The following is a 23749-nucleotide window of genomic DNA, read 5'->3' as shown; positions in this document are numbered from 1 at the left end:
GCAAATAAATCCTTAAGTATTCCTAATATGAGGGTTTGGTGGACTGCATCTTAAAGTTGAAATACATGATTTAGAGCTGCTGACATTAATTTTTGAGAAAAGCAGTAAAAATCCCTGGAGATTGGAAAAAAGGAGGTTATAATACCCATTCTTCTAAAATTTATTTTAGTAAAGGGAAATAATAGAAGGAAATGTTACTAGAGAGGTGAACTCGGTATGTGGAAAGATATTAAAATGTATCCAGATGGGAGCAGATTAGTATAGTGAAGGGAGCGTTGGCTGTAATTTTAGAGATCCTGGATCTCTAGCTTTGTGACCTTGGGCCAGCTTCCTAGGCTGTAATATTCACATCTGTGAAATGATGAGCATGGCCTGGGTAATTGCTGTGGTGTCTTCCATGTCTAAAGTTCAATGACCGGCTGAACTGAAAGGACCTATGTGTCAACATCTACTTAGAAACTCAAGATTAATATGTTATACCTTTGAAGGACCATATTTTCTTGCCATTTACATTTGAAATAATATGTAGAGACATAGAGGTTTGTTTATTTTTTTCCCCCAGTAGTGGGCTATATACTTGGCAGTCTATGGGTACAGGTTGCATATGTTTTTAAGTTGTTGAGAAGGCTTAAAATTCCTTTGTATTGGAAAAACTATTGGTGTGAGAGTATTGCATGCTGTGAAGTAAAGGCACATGGAGACTTTGTTCTTTTGTTGTAGTAATTTATAATGTCTGTTTAATGATGTAATTTAGTGGAGGTAACTCACTTTATGTAAATATTTAATCATAATTCCAGGTGATCTATGCAGGCTATCATGATTACTCAGTGACATTTTGTTTCATAACAACGTTGGAAAACAGGTGTTTGGGCCATACTATTTCATAGTTAGATAAATAATTTTCTGAAAATCTCAGTCGGGCCAATCCCTGGGCTGCAAATGCTGCTTTTTGCCTCTGGAATATGTGAATTATTTGGATCAGGTCAGTCAGATATTTTTATTGTGAGCAGTCTTACTGTGGGCTATGTGGAATATATAAGAAGAATCAGCTGATGTTTTTTTCTGCTTTCCTCAAATCTAATTCAAGAGGCAGTGCATGAATCTACTAGAGAAAATTTACAAAGCAGTGTATTAACCAGCGCAAATTTAAATGTGTGGTGATTGCTACATAGCAGAGATTTCTCTAGATCCAGAAGAGTTTGTGGCGAAAAGATGTTTGAGTTGTGGTTTTTGAAGATGAGGAATATGGAGAAGCAAAGATGCTGAGCAGAAGGTATTGTTTGATTGCAAGTAGAGAGTTGGTATCTTCAGGAAATTTTAAAATTCTCTTCTATCACAGATGAACTAAGAGACTATGGCTGAGGGCCTTGTATCTGTAAGGACTTGTTGAAGTAAAATGTGTGCTGTGAAAAAACAGTACAGAGAGATTCATAGCTGGGTGAACCTTTGTTTGGGTGGTTTATTGTTGTTAGATACATGAAGAAGAGCTGTATACTCAGAATATATGCCTTAGGGCACTGCTGCTCATGGTGTGTCAGGTGACGGCACCTAGGAAGATAAGTTAAAACATTGAAAGTAAATGTTTAGAAACTTCTGTAACAGTTTGATAATACCACAACATCCAAATATGTCATCATTTTCTAGTAGTCCACTTCTATTTTATGAATAATGTGTAGGACCATGATGCATAGGAAATTTTTAAAAAACATGATCCTTCACAACTGATATTTGAGAAGCACTAGATTTTTTTTTAAATTTTCTATGTTATGAACATATAAATAGGCAAAGTACCATTATTTGAAAATGTATAGTTATTATTGGCCAGGAGTGATGGCAGAAGAAATTGAATTATGGGTATATGCTCAGTGGGAGAGAGAAGCTGCCCAAAACACTGGAGCTGGAATTTTGTTGAAAATGGGAGATAATGTATTGGACATCAGTGCCTGAGGAAACTGTAACAACAAGGTAGATAGATCAAGCTGAGAACTGGTATGACAGTAAAGGACCCGAGAGCCACTGTGAATCACAGATGTAATCTGGACAGCAGTAAAATGCTCTGTCAGAAATCCTCAGGGACAGCCTCTTTAAAACAAAATTTGATGTAAAGAATACAGATATTTGTAAATGACGTGATGACATCTGCTAACTATTCTTGCTTAGCCGTATGACCACCAATGATTGAGATAAAAGTTCCTGCAGAATTTGTGTCTGGCAATTTTGGCTTTCCGCTGTATAACACTCATGGTACTTCTTTGCCCTCTTTTTTAGTCATCTAGTCATTTTTGTATTTGGCTTTCTTCCCTTCCCAAATTAAAGCAAAAAGGCTCTGGTGCTTGTCATTTACATTTCTTTTGTTTTAATTGTACTTTAGTACGACATTTCAGTCAATGTGCAGCTTTAATCGCTGGGCGTTTGTATTTTATCGAAGTTTCTAGTAGTGGGATAACAGTTTCACTTTTGTAAGTTTTTTGGGTTTTAACACCAAGTTAAATTCTGTGAGATTAGAGGACAGAGACTTGTGAATATCATGTTTATTTCTTCTGTTCCTGATTGTAAAGCTCTTTATTAGGATGAAGGAGGTGGGATCGGAGGAGGCCGGCATATCTACTTCCAGCTTATTTGTGAGGAGGCAAGGCTGGGGTTGGCCTAGCTCCAGGTGATTCCTCCGATCTCACTGTGGAGCCTCCTCCCCACTGTTCTCGATTTCAAGAGGATCTTTCCCTCTGTCCATCATCTCTGTTACAAAGTTTTCTGAGATGTGTATTTTATGATTTCTGATTACTTTGACGTTTAAAAATTTTTGTGTACATTTCTAATATTCTTCAAAAGGTGACTTTTATGTTACATACTTTTACATAGGGAACCAAATAGGACTAACAAACTGGCGAGAGCTAAAATGGAATTTGGAGAAATCTGTAGGATTGGGGCATAGACAATCTGGGATGTAAATCCTTCCTTAATCCTTCAGATGGTTAGACTCATTGAACACGAAACCAAGTATTGATCTTGGGCGGGGCAGGGTTGGGGGGAAGATGAGGAGAAAATGGAGAAGACATTGAAAAACAAATATTAATGGGTATCACAATACAAAGCGTCACCTGTGAAACCATTTCTAAACATTTAGTATATTCTCAGATGTTGTTTTACTTAGTATTTAGATTTCCAGGTAAGCCACGTCGGGATCTTTTCCCCATGAGTGTTGTACAGGAATATTCCTACGGAAAATTGTGTTCAGAATTCCAAATTAACACTCTCTGAGCTACTCTTCTGTTACGGAATTGACTAATCCTCTGTTCACCTCCTTTTGCTATGCCGTGGAAAGGTGCTCAAGTTTTAGATTTAGGAATATGTATGGTAAACTTGTTGGAGTCCAGAGGAGGAGCATCCTGGTTCCTGTTTGTAGCTTGCTCAGAGCTCATGGTGAGTTTTTATTTCTCTCTAAGGGCAAACTGTTAGAAATAGTAATAACACAGTATCATTGAACAATGGTCAAGGTTTTAGAGTTGGAAGTTGGATGCCAGGCAGTTTGAATTGAATCCCCTAATCTACACTGATTGGGTCTTTAAGCTTAGTTAAACCTTTTTGTGTCTTCATTTGCAAAATGAGAAAAATATTATACTTAATACCTGGTTTGTTGAGTTTGTTATGAGGACTAAATGAGAAATGCCCCATAAATGGTAGCTTACTGGTAAAACATGATGTTAGCCAAACCTTTCTAGTCTTGTTTGGGAATTGTTTACTGTTATTAAATGAGTAAATATCTGTCGCTGCTCACGTTGGATCAAACTGTGTTAGTTACCCTTTGGAAAGGCCTTCTCCTGTAGTTGCTCTGAGAACGTTCAGCTTTTCTTTGAAATGTTCAGATCCCACCTTCTCCAACATTTGAATTTTTGACTCGTCCCCACATAACTGTTAACTTCTCAAACATATCTATCAAATTTTGTGAAAGTACATCAGGGATTTTCTCAGTGATGTCTTGGCAGACAGAAACTTGATTTTATTTATGTTGACAGTGGTTTTCTATATCTGTTTCAGGTAATATGGTAATTCTTTTATAAAATTAAATGTTTTATAATTTCTATCTCATTTAGTCACCCCAACAGTTCTTTGAGAGACATTGTTTTTTCCATTTCACAGATTGGGAAATGGGAGATTTAGAGAAATCAAGTAATTTACTTGGACTACTCTAGATAATATTTAATTACATTCAGAGAAAAATAAAAATCTCTTTAGGGCAGAATGAGAAGCACTGAGTCTTCTATAAGGTGAAAAATGAAGAAGTAATGGAGATGTTGCAGGAAGAGGGACCCCTTCCAGGGTCCGAAATTGGGCTCTTTTGTCTAACACTCGAAAATGAATTGTCCAACGAGACACATGTACTGACAAAGCAAGAGATTTTATTGGGAAAGGGTGCCCAGGAGGAGGGCAGGAGGGTAAGGGAACCCAGGAGAACTGCTCTGTCACATGGCTTGCAGTCTCGGGTTTTATGGTGATGGGATTAGTTTCCGGGTTGTCCTTAGCCACTCATTCTGACTCAGGGTCCTTCCTGGTTGTGCAAGCCTTGTTCAGCCAAGATGGATGCCAGAGGAGGATTCTGGGAGGTGGTCGGACATGTGGTGTCTCCTTTTGACTTTTCCCGAACTCTTCTGATTGGTGGAGGCTTGTTAGTTGTGTTCCTTACCAGACCCTCCTGTCATAAAACAACTCATGCAGATGGTTACTATGGTGCCTGGCCAGGGTGGGCGGTTTCAGTTAGTGTGCTTCCCCTAACAGAGAGAGGACACCACTGGTAACATGCAGAGGAGGAGATGATAACATTGATTGACTTATGCCTGTCTTTTTTTTCATTTATGTGATTATCTCAGTTTAAGTTTTTTACACGGTGTAAATTTCTAGGGAAGAATACAAAATCAAACTTTTAATAATTGATAGATAACTTTTCAGAAATGCTGCACAAATTTGTATTTCTACTCATGGGTGGTGATTTTTCAGTAGCCTTGAAAACAGATGTAGAAATCTTTCACTGTCATTTTATAGTCAAAAGCTCCTCACTGTTAACATTTGATTATTGGTCCTGTTGAGCCTCTCCCTTATGCTTTTTGACCTTGGATTTTTTTGTGTATGTGTCCTTTGCTTATTTTGGACTTTCCCGGTGGGTCAGATGGTAAAGCGTCTGCCTTGCGGGAGACCCGGGTTCAGTCCCTGGGTTGGGAAGATCTCCTGGAGAAGGAAATGGCAACCCACTCCAGTATTCTCACCTGGAAAATCCCATGGACGGAGGAGCCTGGTAGGCTACAGTCCATGGGGTCGCAAAGAGTCGGACATGACTGAGCGACTTCACTTTCACTTTTCATTTTCACTTGCTTATTTTTCTTTTGGGCTATCCTTCTTAAATTTGTTGTAAACTCTTTGTTTATTAGATACTTAAGCATCTGTGCTCTTAGTTCTGAAATGTCATACTTAAATGTTATTAAGTACATTAAAAAAGAATGAAACATTAAGCTCATTTTTGTTAAAATAACATGGTAATTCCCTGTCTGATGAATTGGTGGTTTTATATTGAAAGGATTGTCATTGTTTTTATGGAATGTAAATCCACTAACATTTTTATTGCTAATGACCTATAGTATTCAGCTTCCCTTAGCAAACAGTTGCGTTTTCTCTCTTATCTGCATATGAATCCTCAGACTTACATGTGCCATTTATCCTATTGTTTAACCCCAGTCAGTCTATTCTTTTCTTAAAATGATGGATTAGATTAGAAACTTGTTTATAGAAATGATAGTTCCTGTAGAAAATGACTCAACTTTGAGTTCACTTTCTTTCCCTCATAAATCAAGAGTCATCCAGGATAAACTTCCAGAATTGTGTTTAGATAGAGGTGTGCCTTGGATAGAGTAAATTAAATTTTGTTGTAACAAGCTAGGAGTTCAGCCACATATTTTCTGAACTTTATTTTAATTGGTGCTTCTGTACAGTGACAGCTTGCTTTAGTTAAGAGTTTTCAAAATTGATGATTTCAAGGGAATTTTGTTCTATTGATTTTTAAAAAAATCTTATATGAGTTTTTGTTTTGGAGGCTTTTTTTTTAAGATGTGTGTGGTTGGTTGGTGTTCACCTGACTACTGTATTTAAACACGTGAACTGAAGCTTTTGTATATAGTATTTAATGCTGTTGTTGCTGCTCAGTTGCTAAGTCGTGTCCAACTCTTTGCAACCCCACGGACTGCAGCACGCCAGGCTTCCCTGTCCTTCACCATCTCTGGGAGTTTGCTCAAACTCATGTCCAATGCTTTTGATGATAATCATTATTTAGCTTTAGCTTTTGGGATTTTGAGTTGATTCGTACCTAATAATGACAGTTTAGTAAAACCATGCTGCACTTGCCACTGCATTTGGAAACTAGTGGATCATTCTGAGATATTCTAGTTGGCTTCTTGACACTCTACTTTGGGCTTTGTATTTACAATGCATTGTAGCTGATGCTAAGAGCTTGGCACTACTGATGATTCATCACTGTTTTGAAGTAGGGGTCAGGAATAAATGAGTTAAGATCAGTTTAGAATTCTCATGCACAAACATGCTAGCCTAAATTTAAAGCTAAATTTAACCAAAACTGTGTAAGTTTTCCCAACTCTATTTTATTCTCAAGATTTGTTTTCCTGGCGTTTTGAAAGTGGGGAGGGTAGAGTGGCTTAATAAAGTCTGTGCAGCTATTGTTTCTCATTGATCCCATCCATGCCAATTAGATTCAAAGAAAGATTAATTTAGGAATGTGGTCATTTTAGGAGTAGCTAAAATAATGTTAATATTGTAATGTTAACATTATGTTATAATGTTAAGGAATATTATAGAATGTAGAATAAGATTTTTTGGATTGAGGCAGAATACCATAGTTGAGTACAAGCTCTGTAGCTTGACCTTATGACCTTATGTTAGTTTTGAGATTATAGCCTCTTCTAAGCTCTCCTTCTCATTTCTAAAGTTGATATTCTAATAGTGCCTATCTCACAGAATTTTGAATATTATATAATATTAATGCTATGAAGTGCTTACCATAGTGCATTGTGCTTGTCAGATGGTAGTTGTTTCAGTCTTATGCTGCTTACAGTCTTGCAGTTTAGAAACATCTGTTTATCTGTTTCTCAGTGTTGGATTACTTTTGATTAACCACTACGTAAAGTTCAGTCATAGTAAAGGGCCTTGCTGAAGATGTTCTGCTTCATTTCAAGATTGAATTTAAGTAAGGGGACACATAAGTCAAAAGGGAACCTTTTGCTCATAAGCATATAGGCATTTTGGCATGATGATTGCTTTTGATAAGAGACTAAAGTTCATATAAAAGCTTTTATGGTCATTACAGGTGATAGTTTATTGCGGAAATAATTTATGATTTAAGACAACATTACTCACACTTAAAAGATTTTAATAATGTTGGCATGGTATTTTATTTCTCTACATCTTGTTTTCTGGTTCTATTCTAAAGCAAAAGAATAAAAGAAGTTGCAGCTTGGTGTTCCAGATCTTTAGAAATTGAATGTGGTCTTCATAACAACTAATCTCATTTTTGGTGGCATAAAACTACATTGTAACATTGAATTTTAAAAACAGAAGTAATGACTGCTTTTAGGCTTTCTTTCAGGCTTCTTCTCCCGAGATCTTACTCAGTAGAGCTTAAAAAATACGTTTCTGTGTGTCTGTGTAACTCCTGTTGTGCTACATTTGATATGATTTGGATTACTTTTTACCTAGCAGTGTCCTCTGTTTTCATCTTCTCAACCCGTGTATGATTTCTGTATTGACTGCACAAGTTGAAAGGTCTTTTTCATTTACAGATGTTTACCTGCCCCTGAGTCTTTAATAATGACTAACTGTTTTTCCATAGACCCACTTTCTATAGACCTAGTCACCATCCCATCCTATAATTGGCTTTATTTAAACAATGAAAACATAAGGGACCTAATATATTTCTGTGAAAAGCCTATAGTTACTGATAATGAATGGCAGGACAAAATGCAACATGATCTTTGAGGTTGACTTGGTTTTGCTTTTGATTTTTTAATCTTTTGCTAATGGAGAAAATTGAATGGAGTCTAGTTTATAATCACTTATAGTTTTAGATTTACTGTTCTAAATTAATTAGATGTAGAAGCCTTTAAAGTCCAGGTGTGTTAACATACCTGATTAACTAATAAGTAGAGGTAGTTCCCTTTGTCTATACAGAAATTAGCTAATTTTAAATATTTGATTTTGATTTTAAATATTCAAATGGTTTTAATCAGTTAGTCTATTTTTTCCCAGTGGGTTTAGATTAACCACTGATGGTTAATGTAAATGTAATCATACATTTAGTTCTCATCATAACAAATATGCTAAGCCACCAGGATGTTTAATTAATTGAGGGAAGACCTTTGTGAGTCAGAAGAGGTTTTTTTTTCCCCTTCAATAACTTTATTCTTTATAAAGCATGTAACTAAATAAAACTGTTCAACTTCTAAAGAATTACCACGTTCAAGAAGGTCTGTTGCTATCACCACTCTAGATTATGGGAATTCATCCCATTCCTTCATCTTCCAATTGTAGTGGCAGAGTGGAAACTGGACTGAAATTAAGTTGGATTATGACATGACTGCCAGGGATAGACACATAAAGACATAAACACAGACACTTCCAAACATGGAATGCTGGGCCACCAGAAAAGTGGCAGAGCAGAGTCTCCTGAGTCCTGCACTCAGACGCTTCTTTTCCTGACAACATGTGCCAAGGACTTGGCTGGGGATCCACGGTCTCTGCTTCAGGAATTTGTTCTTCTGTACAAAGGCCTAAACCTGAGTTATCAAAATAGCAAACTGAAGGAGGTACTGGCAAAGACTTTGTGTGTGTTAGTTGCTTAGTCATGTCTGACTCTTTGCAACCGCAAGGACTGTAGCCCCCCAGGCTCCTCTGTCCATGGGATTCTCCAGGCAAGAATACTGGAATGTGTTGCCATTTCAGGCAAAGACTTTGATCGGTTATCAAAAAACCAAGATTTTGGTGACTCCTTTGGTACAGGATCTTGGACATTCCATTCCTTGCATTGAGAAGACATATGGTGTCTCTTTTTAGAGGGTGTCCCAGTCACTTTAGAAGACTTTGGAGAATTCTCACAAGTTATTTCTTTGTGAACTTCTCTCTTAACAGTTCTCTCCTTCCAGGTCTTGACCTCACTTAACAGTTCATTCTTTTGCTTTACTAGCTGTTCATTTTGCTGCTTTAACTTAGAAACTTCCTTTTCTAGCTGTATGTATCACTTTTCAGAAAAAGTGAATCACTTTTCAGAATAAGAGCTTTAGTGCTTTGTACAATGCCACTGCCACCTCCACAGGTTAAGGGTTTATTTGAAGGCTGAGTATCAATATGTTCTGATACCATTGAGGTATCTTGGGCCTGTTGATTTCTTCTAAGATTTTCTCTCGATAGCCTCGTAAGTTCTTCTTGATATTCTGCAGTGGCTTTTGTTGAAGCAATTCCTTTTCAAACTCCTTGATACTTTTCATCTTTTCCAGGTCTGTTTTCACCAGCTTCGTTTTGAGATCTTCAGTTTCTTCTTTATAAGGCTTAGCTCTTAAAGCAGCTTTGTCCTGTAGTACTTGGATCTTTTCTTCGTTATTTTTCAAGGCATTCATTTGATTCATTAACTTGCCGTTAAGTTTTGCTGTTGTGTCATCAGTCATCTTGAGTTGTTTCTGCATCTTCGTAATCTTGCCCTCTATATGCAGAGCACTTTCTTTAGCTTCCTGGAGTGATGTTTCCAGCTCTTGAATCTTCTCTGTGGCTTGCTGTGTAGTTCTTGATGTGACTTGAGGTTGCCAGTCTTGTGTAGTAGAATTAACAAGGGCACCAGAGGTCAGGGAGAGCTTCAAAGTTTGGTAGTTTTTAAATAGTTTTTCATTGTTTTCTTTCATTGATTTCAGATCATGCTCCCATTGTTTGACTATGGTAACATTTCTTTCTTCAAATTCTGTTAATTCATTCATTATAGCAATTATTTTGCTATGATAGAAGTTATTCACTTGACAAATACTATCATTTTCTTTCTGGATGACATTTTTAAATTCTTCTGTATCAAAATGAGCATTTCAACGACTCTTCCCAAAACTGAATCATTTCTTTTCTGTTACTTAGTACTTGCTGAAATTCAGTCTTTATGCTGTGGAAATCAGTTTCTGAGAAATCCTGGAGAATTTCTTCGATATGTAGATCCGTGCTCTGGCTCAATTTGAGGTCCTTTGATTCTCCGGGTAACAACGTCATAATCTTGTTGAAGGTGCTGTATTTTCATTAGCAGTTCATTTTGCTTTTCCACTTCATCAGTAAAAGCCATTTCAAATTTATTGATAGATTCATGTTGTTCTTCCTTTGTTGCTGCAGCATAGCTTAGCACATACTGAAGTTTCATCACGACTCTATGAAATTCCATGGAACACCTCTGGTTTGCAGTAAGAAGTTTCTGGATTTGTTTGGTTTGTGGATATGGAAGTGCGAGGTTTGCTTTTACTCTAATTGAAAGCTCTTTTTGGGTTTCAATTTCCTTCTTTATGTCAAGAGACAATCTATTTAAACATTCATAGTGATTATCCATCTCTGAGTATCTCTTCAGAATCTCTTTTATCCTAAAGCACTTTTCTCTCAGGCTTCCTGTAAGGTGTTGGTTTCCATCATATAGTAACTTTTTTTCATATTTTTCCTCTTCGTGGTTCTGTTGATCCTTTTTCTGTAATTCATCTTTTGATTTATTTAAATCCTTTTGAATATTTGAAATCTGAGATTTTTTTTTCTGAAACTCTCTCTGAATTTATCAAGTTTCTTGGTGTTCTTTCAAATGCATATGAACAATTTTTAGTTGTTCTTGTGTTTCCAGTTCTCTAACTATGGTTCCTTGCAGATCTGCCTTGAGTAGGTCTCTCGCCAGTTTCAGAGTCTCTTCCACTCTCCTTAGGTTATCTCTTTCTTTCATTACAGATTTCATTTCTTCAAGGTTTTCATGAAGCTTCTGAGCCAAATTTATACATAGTTTATATGTATATGTAGTTTATATGTATTTTATACATAGTTAAGCTGTGGGCCTTAAATTCTTTCTTCAGTTGCTCAATGTCACACATTTTTTTCTGTGTCTCACTAATTTCTTCTTTAAACTTAAAAAGTCGCTGTTCATTTGCTTTCACTTCTTGGACCTTTCCTTGTAATTTAGCATTTGAATTTTCTAAATCCACTTGCATATTTGATATTTCTTCTGTGTTCTCAGAGACAGTCCTTCTGAGTTTATCAGTAATTTCCTGGTGCTCCTTCAGATGCACCTGAGCTATTTTTGATTCCTCTTGTTTTTCCAGGACTTCAGCTTTTGTTTCTCTGAGGCTTTTCCTGAGTTGATCTCACTCCATTCTGAGGGTTCCCTCCATTCTTCTTAGGTCATCTCTTTCCTTAGTAACAGATTTTATTTTTTCAACATTTTCATGAAGTTTCTGAGTCAACCTTAACTTCTCTGTTTCTGTTCTTTCCAGGACTGAATTCTGGGTCTCTAATTGCTTCTTCAGTTGCTCTGTTTGATATATATTTTCCCTGAGATCATTTTTTACCTTAAGAAGTTGATGTTCTTTGTCTTGAAGTTCTTTCTTGGATCTGTGCTTTTAAGGCAGTATTTGTGTTTTCTAAATTCATTTGGATATTTGATATATCATCTATCTTCTCTGAAACAATTCCTCTGAGTTTATCTATAGTTACTTGGTGATCTTTCAGATTCATTTGGGCAGTTCTTAGTTCCTCTCATTTTCCAGGTCTCGACTTGTTGTTTCTCTTAGGTTTTCCTTGAGCTGGTCTATCTCTACTTTGAGAGTCTCCTCCATATTCCTAAGGTCATCTCTTTCTTTTGTAACAGATCTTATTTCTACAAGATTTTCATGGAGTCTCTGGGTTAACTTTATGTTTTCCCATTCTGTATTTTCTAAAGTTGACTTTTGGGCCTCAAGTTGCTTCTTCAAGTTTTCCATTTCACATATTTTTTTCCTGAGTCTCACTGACATCTTTCATCTCAAGACATTGATGTTCTTCTTCCTGAAGTTCTTGAATCTTTGCCTGTAGGTCAGCATCTGAATTCCCTAAGACTCTCTGTATATGTGTTCCTTGATCTGTCTTTTCTGAACTATTCCTTGCATTAATGGTTTCTTGGTACTCCTTCAGAAGCATGTAAGTAGCTTTTAGTTCTGCTTTGATTTTCAATTCTTCAGCTCCAGTTTCTTTAGTGTTTTCTTTGAGTTGGTGTCTTTCCTTTTGAAGGGCCTCCTGTACCCTTTTCAGTTGATCTCTTTTCTTAATTATGGTTTTTTATTCTTCTTGACTTGCCTGAAGTTTTTCAGTCAACTTGAACCTCTCGCTTTCTATTCTTTGTAGTGATGAATCTTTGGCTTTGAGCTGTTCCTTTAACTGTTCCAGTTCACTCCTTTTTTCCTGAATCTCACTGATTTCTTTGATGGTCATAAACTGTTTCTCATAAAGCTCTTGCATCTTTTTCTGTAATTCATCATTTGCTGTTTCTAATTCCTGTTGAATGTGTGATATTTTAGTTTCTTTCTCTGATAGATCCACTCTCAGTTTACCAATAATTTCCTCTTGTTCTTTCAGGTGACAGTGAGCAACTTTAAGTTCCTCTTCGGTTTCTGGTTATTTAGATGCCATTTCTCCTAAGTTTTCTTAGAGTTGTTTCTTTTCAGATTGAAGAAATTCTTGTAGCCTCTGCAGGTCAGGTCTCTCCTTAGTTACAGTTTTCACTTCATCATGACTTTCTTGAAGTCTTTCAGACAATTCGAGCTTTTCCATTTCTAGCTTTGGTAGTGCTAAGTCTTTGACTTTGAATTGCTCCTTCAGTTGCTCCATCTCATTGATTATTTTCTTAATCTCACTGTCTTTTTCTTTCATATTGAAGGACTGTTCTTGTTTGTCCTGAGATGCTTGGTTCTTTTTCTTTAGCTTTTCTTGAACTTCTGCTAGTTTTTCACAGGTACTAGAAAGCTCTTCTTTCTTAATGGTATGGTTCTTGTGCAACAATATCCTGTTGTTTTTCAAGTTCGTTTCCAAGAATTCTTAATTCTTTCTGGTTTTCAATGGTCATTTCAATGTTTTCTCTTAGGTCAAGTCTTCAGTTGTTCCTTTTCTGCTGTAATACTAACATTTGTTGCAGTTCATTTTTATCCTGTGTTAAAGAAAATATCTTTCTCTGTTGCTCAGTTAGGTCATTATCCTCAGCATCTGCAATCAGAGCTTGGGTTTTTTGGGTTTCCAAATTTTGACTTTTATCTATGCCAACCATCTTTTCCTGAAATTCATCCCTAGTTGCTCCTAAGTTTTCTTCTATATGCAAATTCTTGGAAGCTTCCTCAGAAATTTTCATTTTTAGCATGTTAGTTGTTTCTTGGTGTTGTTTCAAAGACTCAGGAGCATTTTGTAGTTGTTCCTGGGTGTCTATATTCATGTTTATAGTATCCTGAATGTCATTTCTGAGTTGGTCCCTTTCAGTTTGTAGGCTCTCTTGGAGTTATTTTTGATCATCTTTTTCTGGGGTTAAGGTTTTTACTTCTACTAAGGTTTGTTGAAGTTTCTCAGTAATCAGTGTTTTCTCCTTTTCTACAGGGTGAAACCTAGAATCTCTACTTTCTAATTGTTCCTTCAGCTCTTCTACTTCCTTTAATCTTTCTTGATTCTCAGTTGTTTTTTGCTGAAGTTCTTGGGTTTTGTGAGAGAGCTCTGTCTTCAGAGCCTCCAAATCTAAACCAAGTTCTTGAGCTTTAGAGAGATTTCCTGTTTCTTGATTCTTTGCATTCTCTTCAAGGACCTTCTTATACTTTTGCTCAAATTCAATATGATGATTTTTAACATCTTGGAAGTCTTGATCAGTGCTTTCACAACTCAACTGGGAAGTTAGTAGGTCATTTTTAGTGTTCCCAATTTCTTCAAGTAAACCTTGAATTCTACTTTCCTTTTCAACTACTTCAGAAGACAGTTTGTCTTTTTCTAATGTTACTATATAGAGCTCTTCAGATTTATCATGTATCTCTTTCCTCAGCATTTCTATTTCTGAAGGTCAGCGTTTCAGTTCTGACAGCGAATTTACTTCATTACGCAAAGCTTCATTTTCTTTGCTTTATTCAGTTCTTATTGCAGATGGGTTATTTTTCTTTCCAATTCCATATTAGAGAGCAAATCTTTTGAACTTTGCCATCTATAAGGGAGGTGAATTTTGTTACTTCACTGAACCCATCTATAAGGGAGGTGAGTTTTGTTATTTCCCTAAAAGATGATTGTAATTCATTCTCTAGATCAACTTGCATTTTCTTTTTCACCCCCAGCTGACTTTGATGTAATTGCATATCGTTTTCCATCTGCTTGCACGTACTTGCAAGTTCTTTCATTTTCTCTTTCAGCTTTAGATTTTCACTTCTAAGGAAGACTGATTTCACTTTGGTATCAAGAGCTACAGTTTTGACATCAAGCAGAGTCTGTTTCATCTGTTTTAGATCTTCAGTGTTTTCCAATGAGTATGACAAGTCCATTTTCATACTTTCTTACTTCTGAGAGTCGGTGTATTCCTGTAGCATCTTAATCTGGTCTTCCTTTTCTCTGAGCAGCTCTACTTTTGAATTTAGTTCGTCCTCTTGATCTTTCTCTACTTTTCTTTCTAGAGCTTCAAATTCATCCAAATCATTCTTTTCTCTTAATTTCAACTCCATTTCTTCATTTTCTCTTCTTAATTGTTCATAGTCTAATACCAGGTTATCATAGCACAAAGTGAATTCAATTTACTTTCTAAGTTTTCCTGACTTAGTATCTTTGTTGCTGGATTCCATTCTATCTCAGTTAATGTATCAAGAGTGTTACTGAATATATCAGACTCTGAACAGAGAGATTTGTCAGTTTCTTCTAAACTTACAGCAGCCTTATGTGTTTTTGTTGTTATGTTCATTGGCGTATTAAATTTATTTACGTAGTTTGAGTCCTTCATTTTGTTAATTTTCCCAACGCACCAAGGGACTCTTTGGTTTTTTTTAGCCTTTAATTCTTGTGATACTAGGGAAGAAGAGGTCACCAGCATCTGTATTAGGTTTTGAATTTTTTCAATCTGGACTTTTTGAAATATGTCTTCTTCTTCCAAGACTTGGGTCAGTTGGTCTTTTTCCTTTGCCTGGGCTGGAGTCTCTAAAGAAACCTCCTCTAATTGCTTTTTAAGATCCATTATTTCTTTTCTATATCTTTGCAGGAGAGCTTCATCACTTGATACCTCGTTAACATAAGGAGTATTCTTTATATATTTGGCAGTGCTGGCAAACTGGAGAGTAGTAAGGGTTTCATCAAAAGACACCAGAGTAATCATGTAGATAATACATGTTTCTGCATTTCCTCCCAAGGAATTCTGGAGAATTCGTGTTAATTTGCTATCTCAATAATTTAGGAAACCATCAACTTGTCCATCGCTAAGTTTCTTGATCACTTGTCCCAAAATAAACAAGCTTTGATTTATATTATAGCCTTCCTTGAGTCGCAGACCTTCAGCAGGGGTTTGAGCAGCCCTTTCACTGCCTGCAAGATCAACCAAATTCAAATGAAACTCTTTGACAGATCCTTCAAAATTAGAAGGTTCACCTTTCTCTCTACTTTCCAAAATCATCCTAAAAATGGTATGAGAACAGACTACTTCTTTGATTCATTTTTGTAATTCCATAATGCCTGTTCTTTTCTCCTTTTGTGATCCACTTCAAAGCCATTTCTGATGTATAAACAACTTCTATGAAGTCGGCCACATACACATTCCTGTTGAAGTCATCCCAAGTTATTAAAGGCTTCATTTTTTGAGCATCACAACGTAAGTCTGTAATGGTTTCATTGTATATCTCCACGTAAGACACACGTAAGAGAAATTCCCTATCAGGAAACTTCTTGATTTTCTGGACAGTGTCATGAATTGCCCTGGGTGTTACTCCCAAATACTCTTGTGAATCCATCATAGTATATGTTTCTCCTGAAGCAGTCTGCCCATAGGCAAATATAGTACCATTTTAGCCTTGGATGGCAGAATCTATGATTGATACCACAATTTCTTCATACACATTTTTAGTAGTTTCATTACTATGAAAGACACAATCAAAATTGAAGGATTTACTCCCATCAGCTTGATGAATTGTATCATTGCCAGTTTTCCAGTAAACTTGAGTATCTTTTCCAAGTGCTTCTTCTCTGCTATTGAGCAGTCTGAATCTGCATGCAGACAGCTACGGCTCCTTCCTTAGCCATCCTGCCTGGTTGGATCCCAGGGAATAGAGAAAATGTCCTTAGCCATCCTGCCTGGTTGGATCCCAGGGAATAGAGAAAAGGTTTTAAAAGAGAAATGAAAGTTGATTTTCAAATAAATACACAGTAAATTCTAGACCAGAGGTTTTTGTTAGAGGACCTCAGACTCTTAGGAGTGGCACGAGGTAGGTTGCTGAGTTGTTACTGCATGCAAAAGTCAATGAGCTAATAGTTCATTAAATATTGTCTGAAGGGAGATAATATTTCATATATGTGTACTACTGTTTTCCAAGTATGTAAACATGTTCTGAGTAATAAATGCAAATTATTGAAAAGGGTCATTCATCATAACTTTAGATAAATCATCCTTCATTGTTTCTGAGTATAAATAGTGAAAGCATAGTTATTCTGTTTCTTTGTCCTAGGATAGCATTGATTTCTCTAGTTTATTATTATTTAATTTGTTTCTCTAGCAATTAGATGGTGATATGTAATATAGATTATGATATATAATAACAAGACCTGTAAAGTGTCATAGAGGTGATGCTGTTTTGCAGTTTTACCTAAAGAATTGTGCTCTGAAAATTGGTCTGTAACCACATTTTCTATACAAGCAGTGGTATTTATAGATTTTTCTTTTGCTAGACTGTAAAATTTTTAGGAGGGGAGAATAGATCTTGTCATTGTGTTTCTAGGAAGGGCAAAAATATTTATGCTACAATGTTAAGTGAATGAATGAAAAAAAGGTGTGTGTGCATTGAAGTTTTTGAAATAAAACAGTTCTAAACATTAGCTTTTATTGTTGTTTGTTTTGACGTAGTTCGGAGACTTTTTTGTTAGGAATGAGAGTGGACTTCCCTTAGTCCTAAACCACTGGACCAGGACCAGAAATTTTGAAGGGCCAGGGCTTTGCGGGTTATCAGTAATGGCCTTGAAGGCTCTGAGTATTTAGGGCAAGGTAGAAGGAGTTGGGATGTTAACTACTTGAACTCCTATCTTTTTTTGGAGGGTGGCCTGAATTTCTTTTTTACTATGAGCTGTTACTTATCCAGATCTTTCCCTGACATTCTCCAGAACTTTATTATTGGAAGGGTGGTCACCAGACTAGCAGCAGTACTAGGAGTCCCAGGATCTTTTTAGAAATGCCGAGTCTCATGCTTCACTCCAGGCCTTCTGAGTTAGAGCCTTCATTCTAACACGATCCCCACCATGTTCCTTCCCTGGTGGCTCAGCTGGTAAAGAATCCGCCTGCAATGCAGGAGTCCTGGGTTCCACCCCTGGGTTGGGAAGATCCCCTGGAGAAGGGAACGGCTACCCACTCCATTCTGGCCTAGAGAATTCCATGAACTGTATAGTCCAAGGGCTCACAAAGAGTAGGACACGACTGAGCGACTTTCACTTTCAGAATGTTCTGTATGTTCATGACAGTTGAGGAGTGCTAGTCTTGAATACATTCTCCAACTTTTTCTTCTTGAAAACTTTTGTTCAAGCCCTGAGTTATTTTTTAAATGCCCAGTAAACAAGGGTAAAACTACTTTCAACTATCTTATTGTGCTGTTCATTCAGATTTTGTGAAGAATGATAAAAATCAGTCACTTTTGTAGTGAATCTTGAGACTTAAAGTAAAAATTGTATATATTAGAGAGAGAAAGAGACAAGGTATATGTTCTATAGGATATTTTATCGTAGGAACAAAAAGAGATTGGGAATTTTGATGTTTAAATGTTGACCTGTGCTTAGTCACTCAGTCATGTCCAACTCTTTGCTACCCCATGGACTGAAGTCCGCCAAGCTCCTCTGTCCATGGGGATTCTCCAGGCAAGAATACTGGAGTGGGTAGCTTTTCCCTTCTCCAAATTTTGACCTACTAGGAGGTAAAGCAGAAAAGCTGGTTACTTATCAACAGCACATGACATTTCAGAGTGCTTCCCTTTCATAGTAACTAGCAGACTGGACTGGCAGGAGGCTGTCAAGACTGGAGATCAACCAGGAAGCATACCTTTTTATTTGACCATCACATTCTCAAGATTGGTTTCGGAAAGGATTGCTGGAACCTAAGGGAAAGAGAGGGGGAGTTGTGCTTCTGTTTGCTCTGGGGGAGGGGTTTGGATCTTGTAGGACACTTAAGGGGCAAAATAATGTTTCCCATAAAATTGTGTTTGCTCTTTATTTCCTCATCTTCCATTAGTCTTCTCTGTTTCCCGTAGCCGCTTACTTTCATTTAATCCTGATAGTTGCTTTTAAGCCAGCAGCCCTTTTCCCAGCCAGGCCTTCACCTCTGTTTCCGTTGCAGTTTCCTTGAGCTCCTGTCCTTTACCTACATGAGTGGTCCTCAGATGTGGACAGTTTTTGTCCCCCTGCTCCTACGGAACATCTGAGATATTTTTGGTCACGACTGGGGTAGATGCTGGTAAAAGTCCTACAGTGGTCCAGGACAGCCCTCCCCAGCAGAGAATTACCCAAAGTCTGTATTGCTGAGTGGGAAACCCTAACCTGGATTATAGCTGGGGTCCATGAATTTGTCTATGCCTTTTTAATTCTCATTCACAAGCTTTCAAGAGTTCCCCCATGGAATGAAGTCCAAACTCGTTGGCAAGTGATACAAAACAATTCATGATTTAAAAAAAAATTGCTTTCAAGCCTCATCCTTTGCCCTCATGGTTGGCCCTCTATTAATGATAGATTGAAAACTTTTAGTTTTCCCTTAATTAACAACACTGTTCCTATATGCTTCCTCAAATGCATTTTTCCTAGCCTATAATACATCTTTCTCCCTAGCTCACTCTGTTTTTTTTTGTTTTGTTTTTTTTCCTATCTAGACACACTCCTCCTTCAACACTGCTCAGGCATTCATCCTCTCTGTGAAGGGTTCTTTGCCTCTCTTCTTTTGGTACCTTGATTACATGTGCATTTTTAATATCACAGTGAGTGTTCAGTTTGCACAACTTTGTTACCTACTAGGTTATGTCCTCTTTTGGAGGGAAAGATGTGTGTTTTAGTCATCATTGTTTTCCAAGTACTTGGAATAGTTCTTGATACAAAATAGGCTCTCACATGCTTTGTTGAAAATATATTTTCCTTCAAGGGATAAATAATAGTTCAGATACTTTGGAAGACGACCATAATATATGTTGTCTGAGATGGGACTTCTCTCTGTAATCTTCTTGCCTCGACATTGTGCTTTGTATTGCTGCCATCTCTTTCAGGTGTCCTTTGGCTTTTGTTGCTTATAATAGTATTTAAATGGTATCAGTACCTTATACCTTTTCATTCAGTATCACATGGAAAGTTTTCTTTTGGATTAGACTTTAATCCCTGGCTGTTTATTGAAGAACTTAAATCTGTAATGACACAAGTTTGGTGATCTCTTCTACCTAAGAGAAAAGGCCTTGGGCTAATTAAAAGTTTTGGGCGTGATGAGGTGGAGGGAGAGGAATAATGAATTCCTGTTGGAAAAACAAGAAACATAGGAGAGCTGTTGGGGAGGGAGAATCATACATAATTTATTTAAACCTTTTTTCTATGTTGCTTAATGAACTACCTAAGAGTAAATTTCACTAAAGTAGTAACTGGGTCAAAAACAAGTCTGGATTTATGAAGGATCTAAATAACAAAAGAACATTTAAAGCAATAATTCTCTTGCTTTCAAATGTGTGACTGGAATTTGGATGTCCTTATATAGATCCTGCTTGACAGGTTGTGATTTTGTTTAAATAAATATTCTTTGATGTGTTGAACTTTTTTGATCAGATAATTTTTAGCCCAGACATTTTCTAAAATACAAATTTTAAATTAGTGAAGGCTTAATTAAGGCTATATTATTTTTGTTGTAGGTCAAAGCCTTATTTGTTGTGAGCGATGTTATTAGAAATAACTTGCTTTAAAATTCTGTCATTTGTAATTTGGTTTGAAGAGTGTATTTCTATTCTCATTCACAAAAGTTGCCTGTGATGTCGACACAGAGAGTAACTGAATTGGCTCAAGATTGCACAGAGGTGGAAATATTGTAGCTTCATGAAACTTTACCCACTGCTGTAATTATTGGGTAGATGGGTAGTCTAGTCGCTCTTCTAAGTTTAATTTTTGAAGAAAATTAATTTTAAGTATTTACTTTTGCAGTCTTAAGACAGAATAATGACTAAAGACAGATTTTCTTAAGTTTTAAATTGGATACCTTCCCAAGAATATATTATCAGTATTCCTTAAAGGAAAAAAATTACAATTTCTCTTTAAGATGCAATTTAGTACAGATTTGCTATAATTAAGAAAAGGAAGATGGTGGAAAGTGTCATTAATTTTATGTAAAAAAGCCCTGCCACCACTATTAAAATTATTTACTACCTTTAGTATAATACTATCCAATGACTCTTGCTCTTATTAGATGGTTTATTTAGTATCAATCTGTTCAAATTACTGAGATTTATAAGACCAATGAAATTTGTGTATTTTTTAAAGTCTGAAATTATTTCTTTTCATTGAGTACAAGTTGAAGAATGCCTTATGATAGATCAGTTGGTACTCTTCCCTAGTTTTAAAATTAAAAAAAAAAAGTCCATTCCTTAGAAATTAGTTACTGCTTTTAAGTGAGTAATTCTCAGTAGGAAATAAGGTAGTGAGATGGGGAGCAGAAAAAGATACAGCGTGAAGAATTTTGTTACCTGTATTTTGTGCCCTTGAAGCCATTTCTTCATATTGCATTGAGCATAGGTAAGTGCCAGTGGAAAAAATTTGGAAAGCATTTACTTTGCTGATAAGTTAACTTCTGTTCATTAAAGTCTTAACAAACTCAGATTATAATGGATTTCACTAAAACATCTGTTGTTTTCTGTAATATTGTTGTTAGGACTGTGGGTTCTTTTGGAGATGTATGTGTTCTGGGGTGGGGATGGGGAGTGGTGGGTGGTGATAAGGACATTAGAGGGAGTGTCTCAGAAATTTTACTTGTTTCCTAGTCCACCATTCCTGATACCTTCTGTGTGTTAGTTACTAGCTTAGATTAGTGTGGGGGTTGTTAGGAGTGGCCTGGTTTCTTTCCTTCTTTTTCCTAGCCAAGGAAGTATCGCCTGGGGATGCTGGAGGAGAGGCTAGTTCCGATGGGATCAAAGGCACGAAAAGCAAAGAACCCTATTGGCTGCCTTGCTGACAGGTGTAAATCAGGAGTACCCATCAATATGGTTTGGTGGAACAGAGTCACAGAAAACAATTTACAGGTAAAAATACTTTTTTTAGACATTTTTGAAAGTGAATATTTTGGCTGCTTTCTGTGTCTGTGTGGGGTGGTGGGTATGAGATTGGATGGCTTAGCTGATACACTTAGGTTTTTTTTTTTTTTTTGATCAAAGTAAAATTAGTGGCCCATTAACTGATTTTGTTTTGTGGCTTTTTTGCACTTTCTCTGCTTTTATGTTCCTATTCCCTCATTAAATTTAGTTTTTCCTGTTGGATTTTGTTAACAATGCAGTTTAATTATTTTTAATACACAAAGTTATTCAGGGTACTACATTAAAAAGTCATATTATAAAACTGATTACAGAAAATCTCATTTATTTGGAGTCCTAATAACAGAAAACTCTGTGTGTTGTCTTTTTGTACATTTTTACTAGGAGATTAAAAATTGTGTCTAAACAAGCTTGTCAAGTGTTGGCTCGGAAACCAACTTCAATAGTATGTTGCCATAGATGCATTTCAGTCTTTGCATTTTCTGTGCTAATGAAAATGAATTTTTCTAACTCACAGGCTAGCTCTTGTATGACTGAATCTGAAGTACCCACCGAATAGTTTGGATCATATTCCATTTTAATTTGGATTATAATGATTATAGTCTCATTTAAAGACATTGGTAATTGTATAAAATGGATAGCTCTACTAATCAAAATTTCAGTTTAGCTGGAAGTAGAATATCTTTCATCCCAAACTTCCTGAGTAAATTGGTATTGTTTTTAATATATTGCTAGCCAAAAGTCTGTAACTCCACATACACACATCACACTTAGAAAGGATATTACCAGTTAACAACTTGGCTTTATTTCTGTCACTAGCTTTGTATTATGAAGAGGTTTCACAGTACTTTGGTCTGTTTAATGTTAATACCATACCAGTATCTGTGCTGCCTTGGGCACAGAAATAAAAGTTATTCTGAAAATACTGCACATGTCACTGATACTTTGGTAGTGTTTTTTCTAAATATAAGGAAAAATAGGGAAATCAGGGGGGTGGTCCACATAATCAAATACTTAAAATCCTCAGTGGAAAGTTTGGGATATATCAATTCTGAATAAGAATATAGTTTACCGAATTTTTGTTTTTGAGATCAGGAGAGAGATTTGATGTGGTTAGTGTTAGAATTATTTTTCAGTTTTAAAAAGAAAGCCTAAAAATAAATTGGGTCCCAATTAATTAAGAACAGATACAGGTGGAACTGTAACTACATGTTGATTTTAGGGGACACATGGATAATGCAGAGGCACGGCCACTTGACTGCCGCACTTGCCCACGGCTGTCCTTCCCCCTTATCTCAGTGGTAGTTTTGAGGTACTTCTTTTTAGCATAGTTTGAAAAATCATTAGGTTAGTATAAGAATATGTGCTAGAATTATGCTTCATTTTTAATTTAAAAAGCTAGTAGTAGATTTTGGAGAAGGAAATGGCAACCCACTCCAGTATTATTGCCTGGAGAATCACATGGATGGAGGAGCCTGGCGGGCAACACCCCATGGGGTTGCAAAGAGTCAGATGTGACTGAGCAACTAACACACAGTAATAGATATGCATTCAGTGTGTTAAAGAATTGATGTTATCTCAATCTAATACTTCAAATACTAATACTACTTTGTGCTTCAAATAGTTGAAATAGTTCTTTTTCATTTTTTTTTTCACTTTTAAGGGACATAAGGAATGCCTTATTAGCTTAGTCTGATGTTGGAGGGACAGTGGTACCTTACAGTATCAGTCACGTGGTGTCCATTACTGTCTTTGCGGATTCCTAGATTGGGTACCTGGTACTGTTTATTCAGAGTAAAGAGTATGTCAGTGCAGTTTTCTTTTCTATTGGCGTCTTTATCTTTTTTTGTTCTATAAGAAATGTAGCTTACATATATCAGTTCTATGTGGATTCTTTTTAATTTTGTATGTTTGTTTACTTTTAAGTAGTTTAGATTTTTCACATATGAAAATCTTTAAAGTATTGTGTAGCCAGATATATTCATCTTTCCTGTTTCATTTCTTTCCTTTCTTTCAAAGCTTGAGTCTTCTCAGTCCTAAGGTCAGAAAAATATTTATCTGTATTTTATTTTAGAATTACAGTTGTGTTTCTTAAATGGTTACCTTGTGCTAGACACTGCACTAAGCTCTTTATATTTTGTCTCTTTTGGTCTCTTATCGGACAGTTGTTATTGTTAAGAAACAGTTTTAGAGAAGCTAAGTAATGTTAAGGTTAA

The 23749-nt window shown here is 36.3% G+C and overlaps 1 protein-coding gene and 1 pseudogene across 22 annotated transcripts in view; one reads left to right on the top strand and one right to left on the bottom strand.

Moving 5' to 3' along the window:
* The window catches only part of PAN3 (poly(A) specific ribonuclease subunit PAN3), a 123194-nt gene that overhangs the window by 20248 nt on the left and 79197 nt on the right, over positions 1-23749 (top strand). For 12 of the 21 annotated variants that reach the window (XR_014071094.1, XR_014071095.1, XR_014071096.1 and 9 more), the window contains exon 5: positions 21363-21524. The exons of the other annotated variants lie outside the window; for them this stretch is intronic. Coding sequence is in view for 8 of the 12 variants with exons in the window: in XM_081549352.1 (XP_081405478.1) it covers positions 21363-21524 (162 nt within the window). In the remaining 4 variants the exon portion in view is untranslated. The remainder of the gene's footprint in view (positions 1-21362; positions 21525-23749) is intronic. 21 annotated transcript variants of the gene reach the window in all.
* Positions 1535-16317, bottom strand: LOC145530119 (centromere-associated protein E-like; annotated as a pseudogene). The gene is made up of 6 exons (XR_014071467.1): positions 14287-16317; positions 12265-14242; positions 10910-12111; positions 8974-10753; positions 8667-8849; positions 1535-1548 (listed from the first exon to the last, which is right to left on the bottom strand). The product of XR_014071467.1 is annotated as a centromere-associated protein E-like (transcript).

Source organism: Giraffa tippelskirchi, chromosome 12 (assembly GCF_054371585.1).
Source record: "Giraffa tippelskirchi isolate mGirTip1 chromosome 12, T2T-mGirTip1v1.2.pri, whole genome shotgun sequence".
NCBI classification, from domain to species: Eukaryota; Metazoa; Chordata; class Mammalia; order Artiodactyla; family Giraffidae; genus Giraffa; species Giraffa tippelskirchi.
The sequence above is the reverse complement of the archived record's forward strand: the minus strand, read 5'-3'. Positions and strand labels throughout refer to the sequence as shown.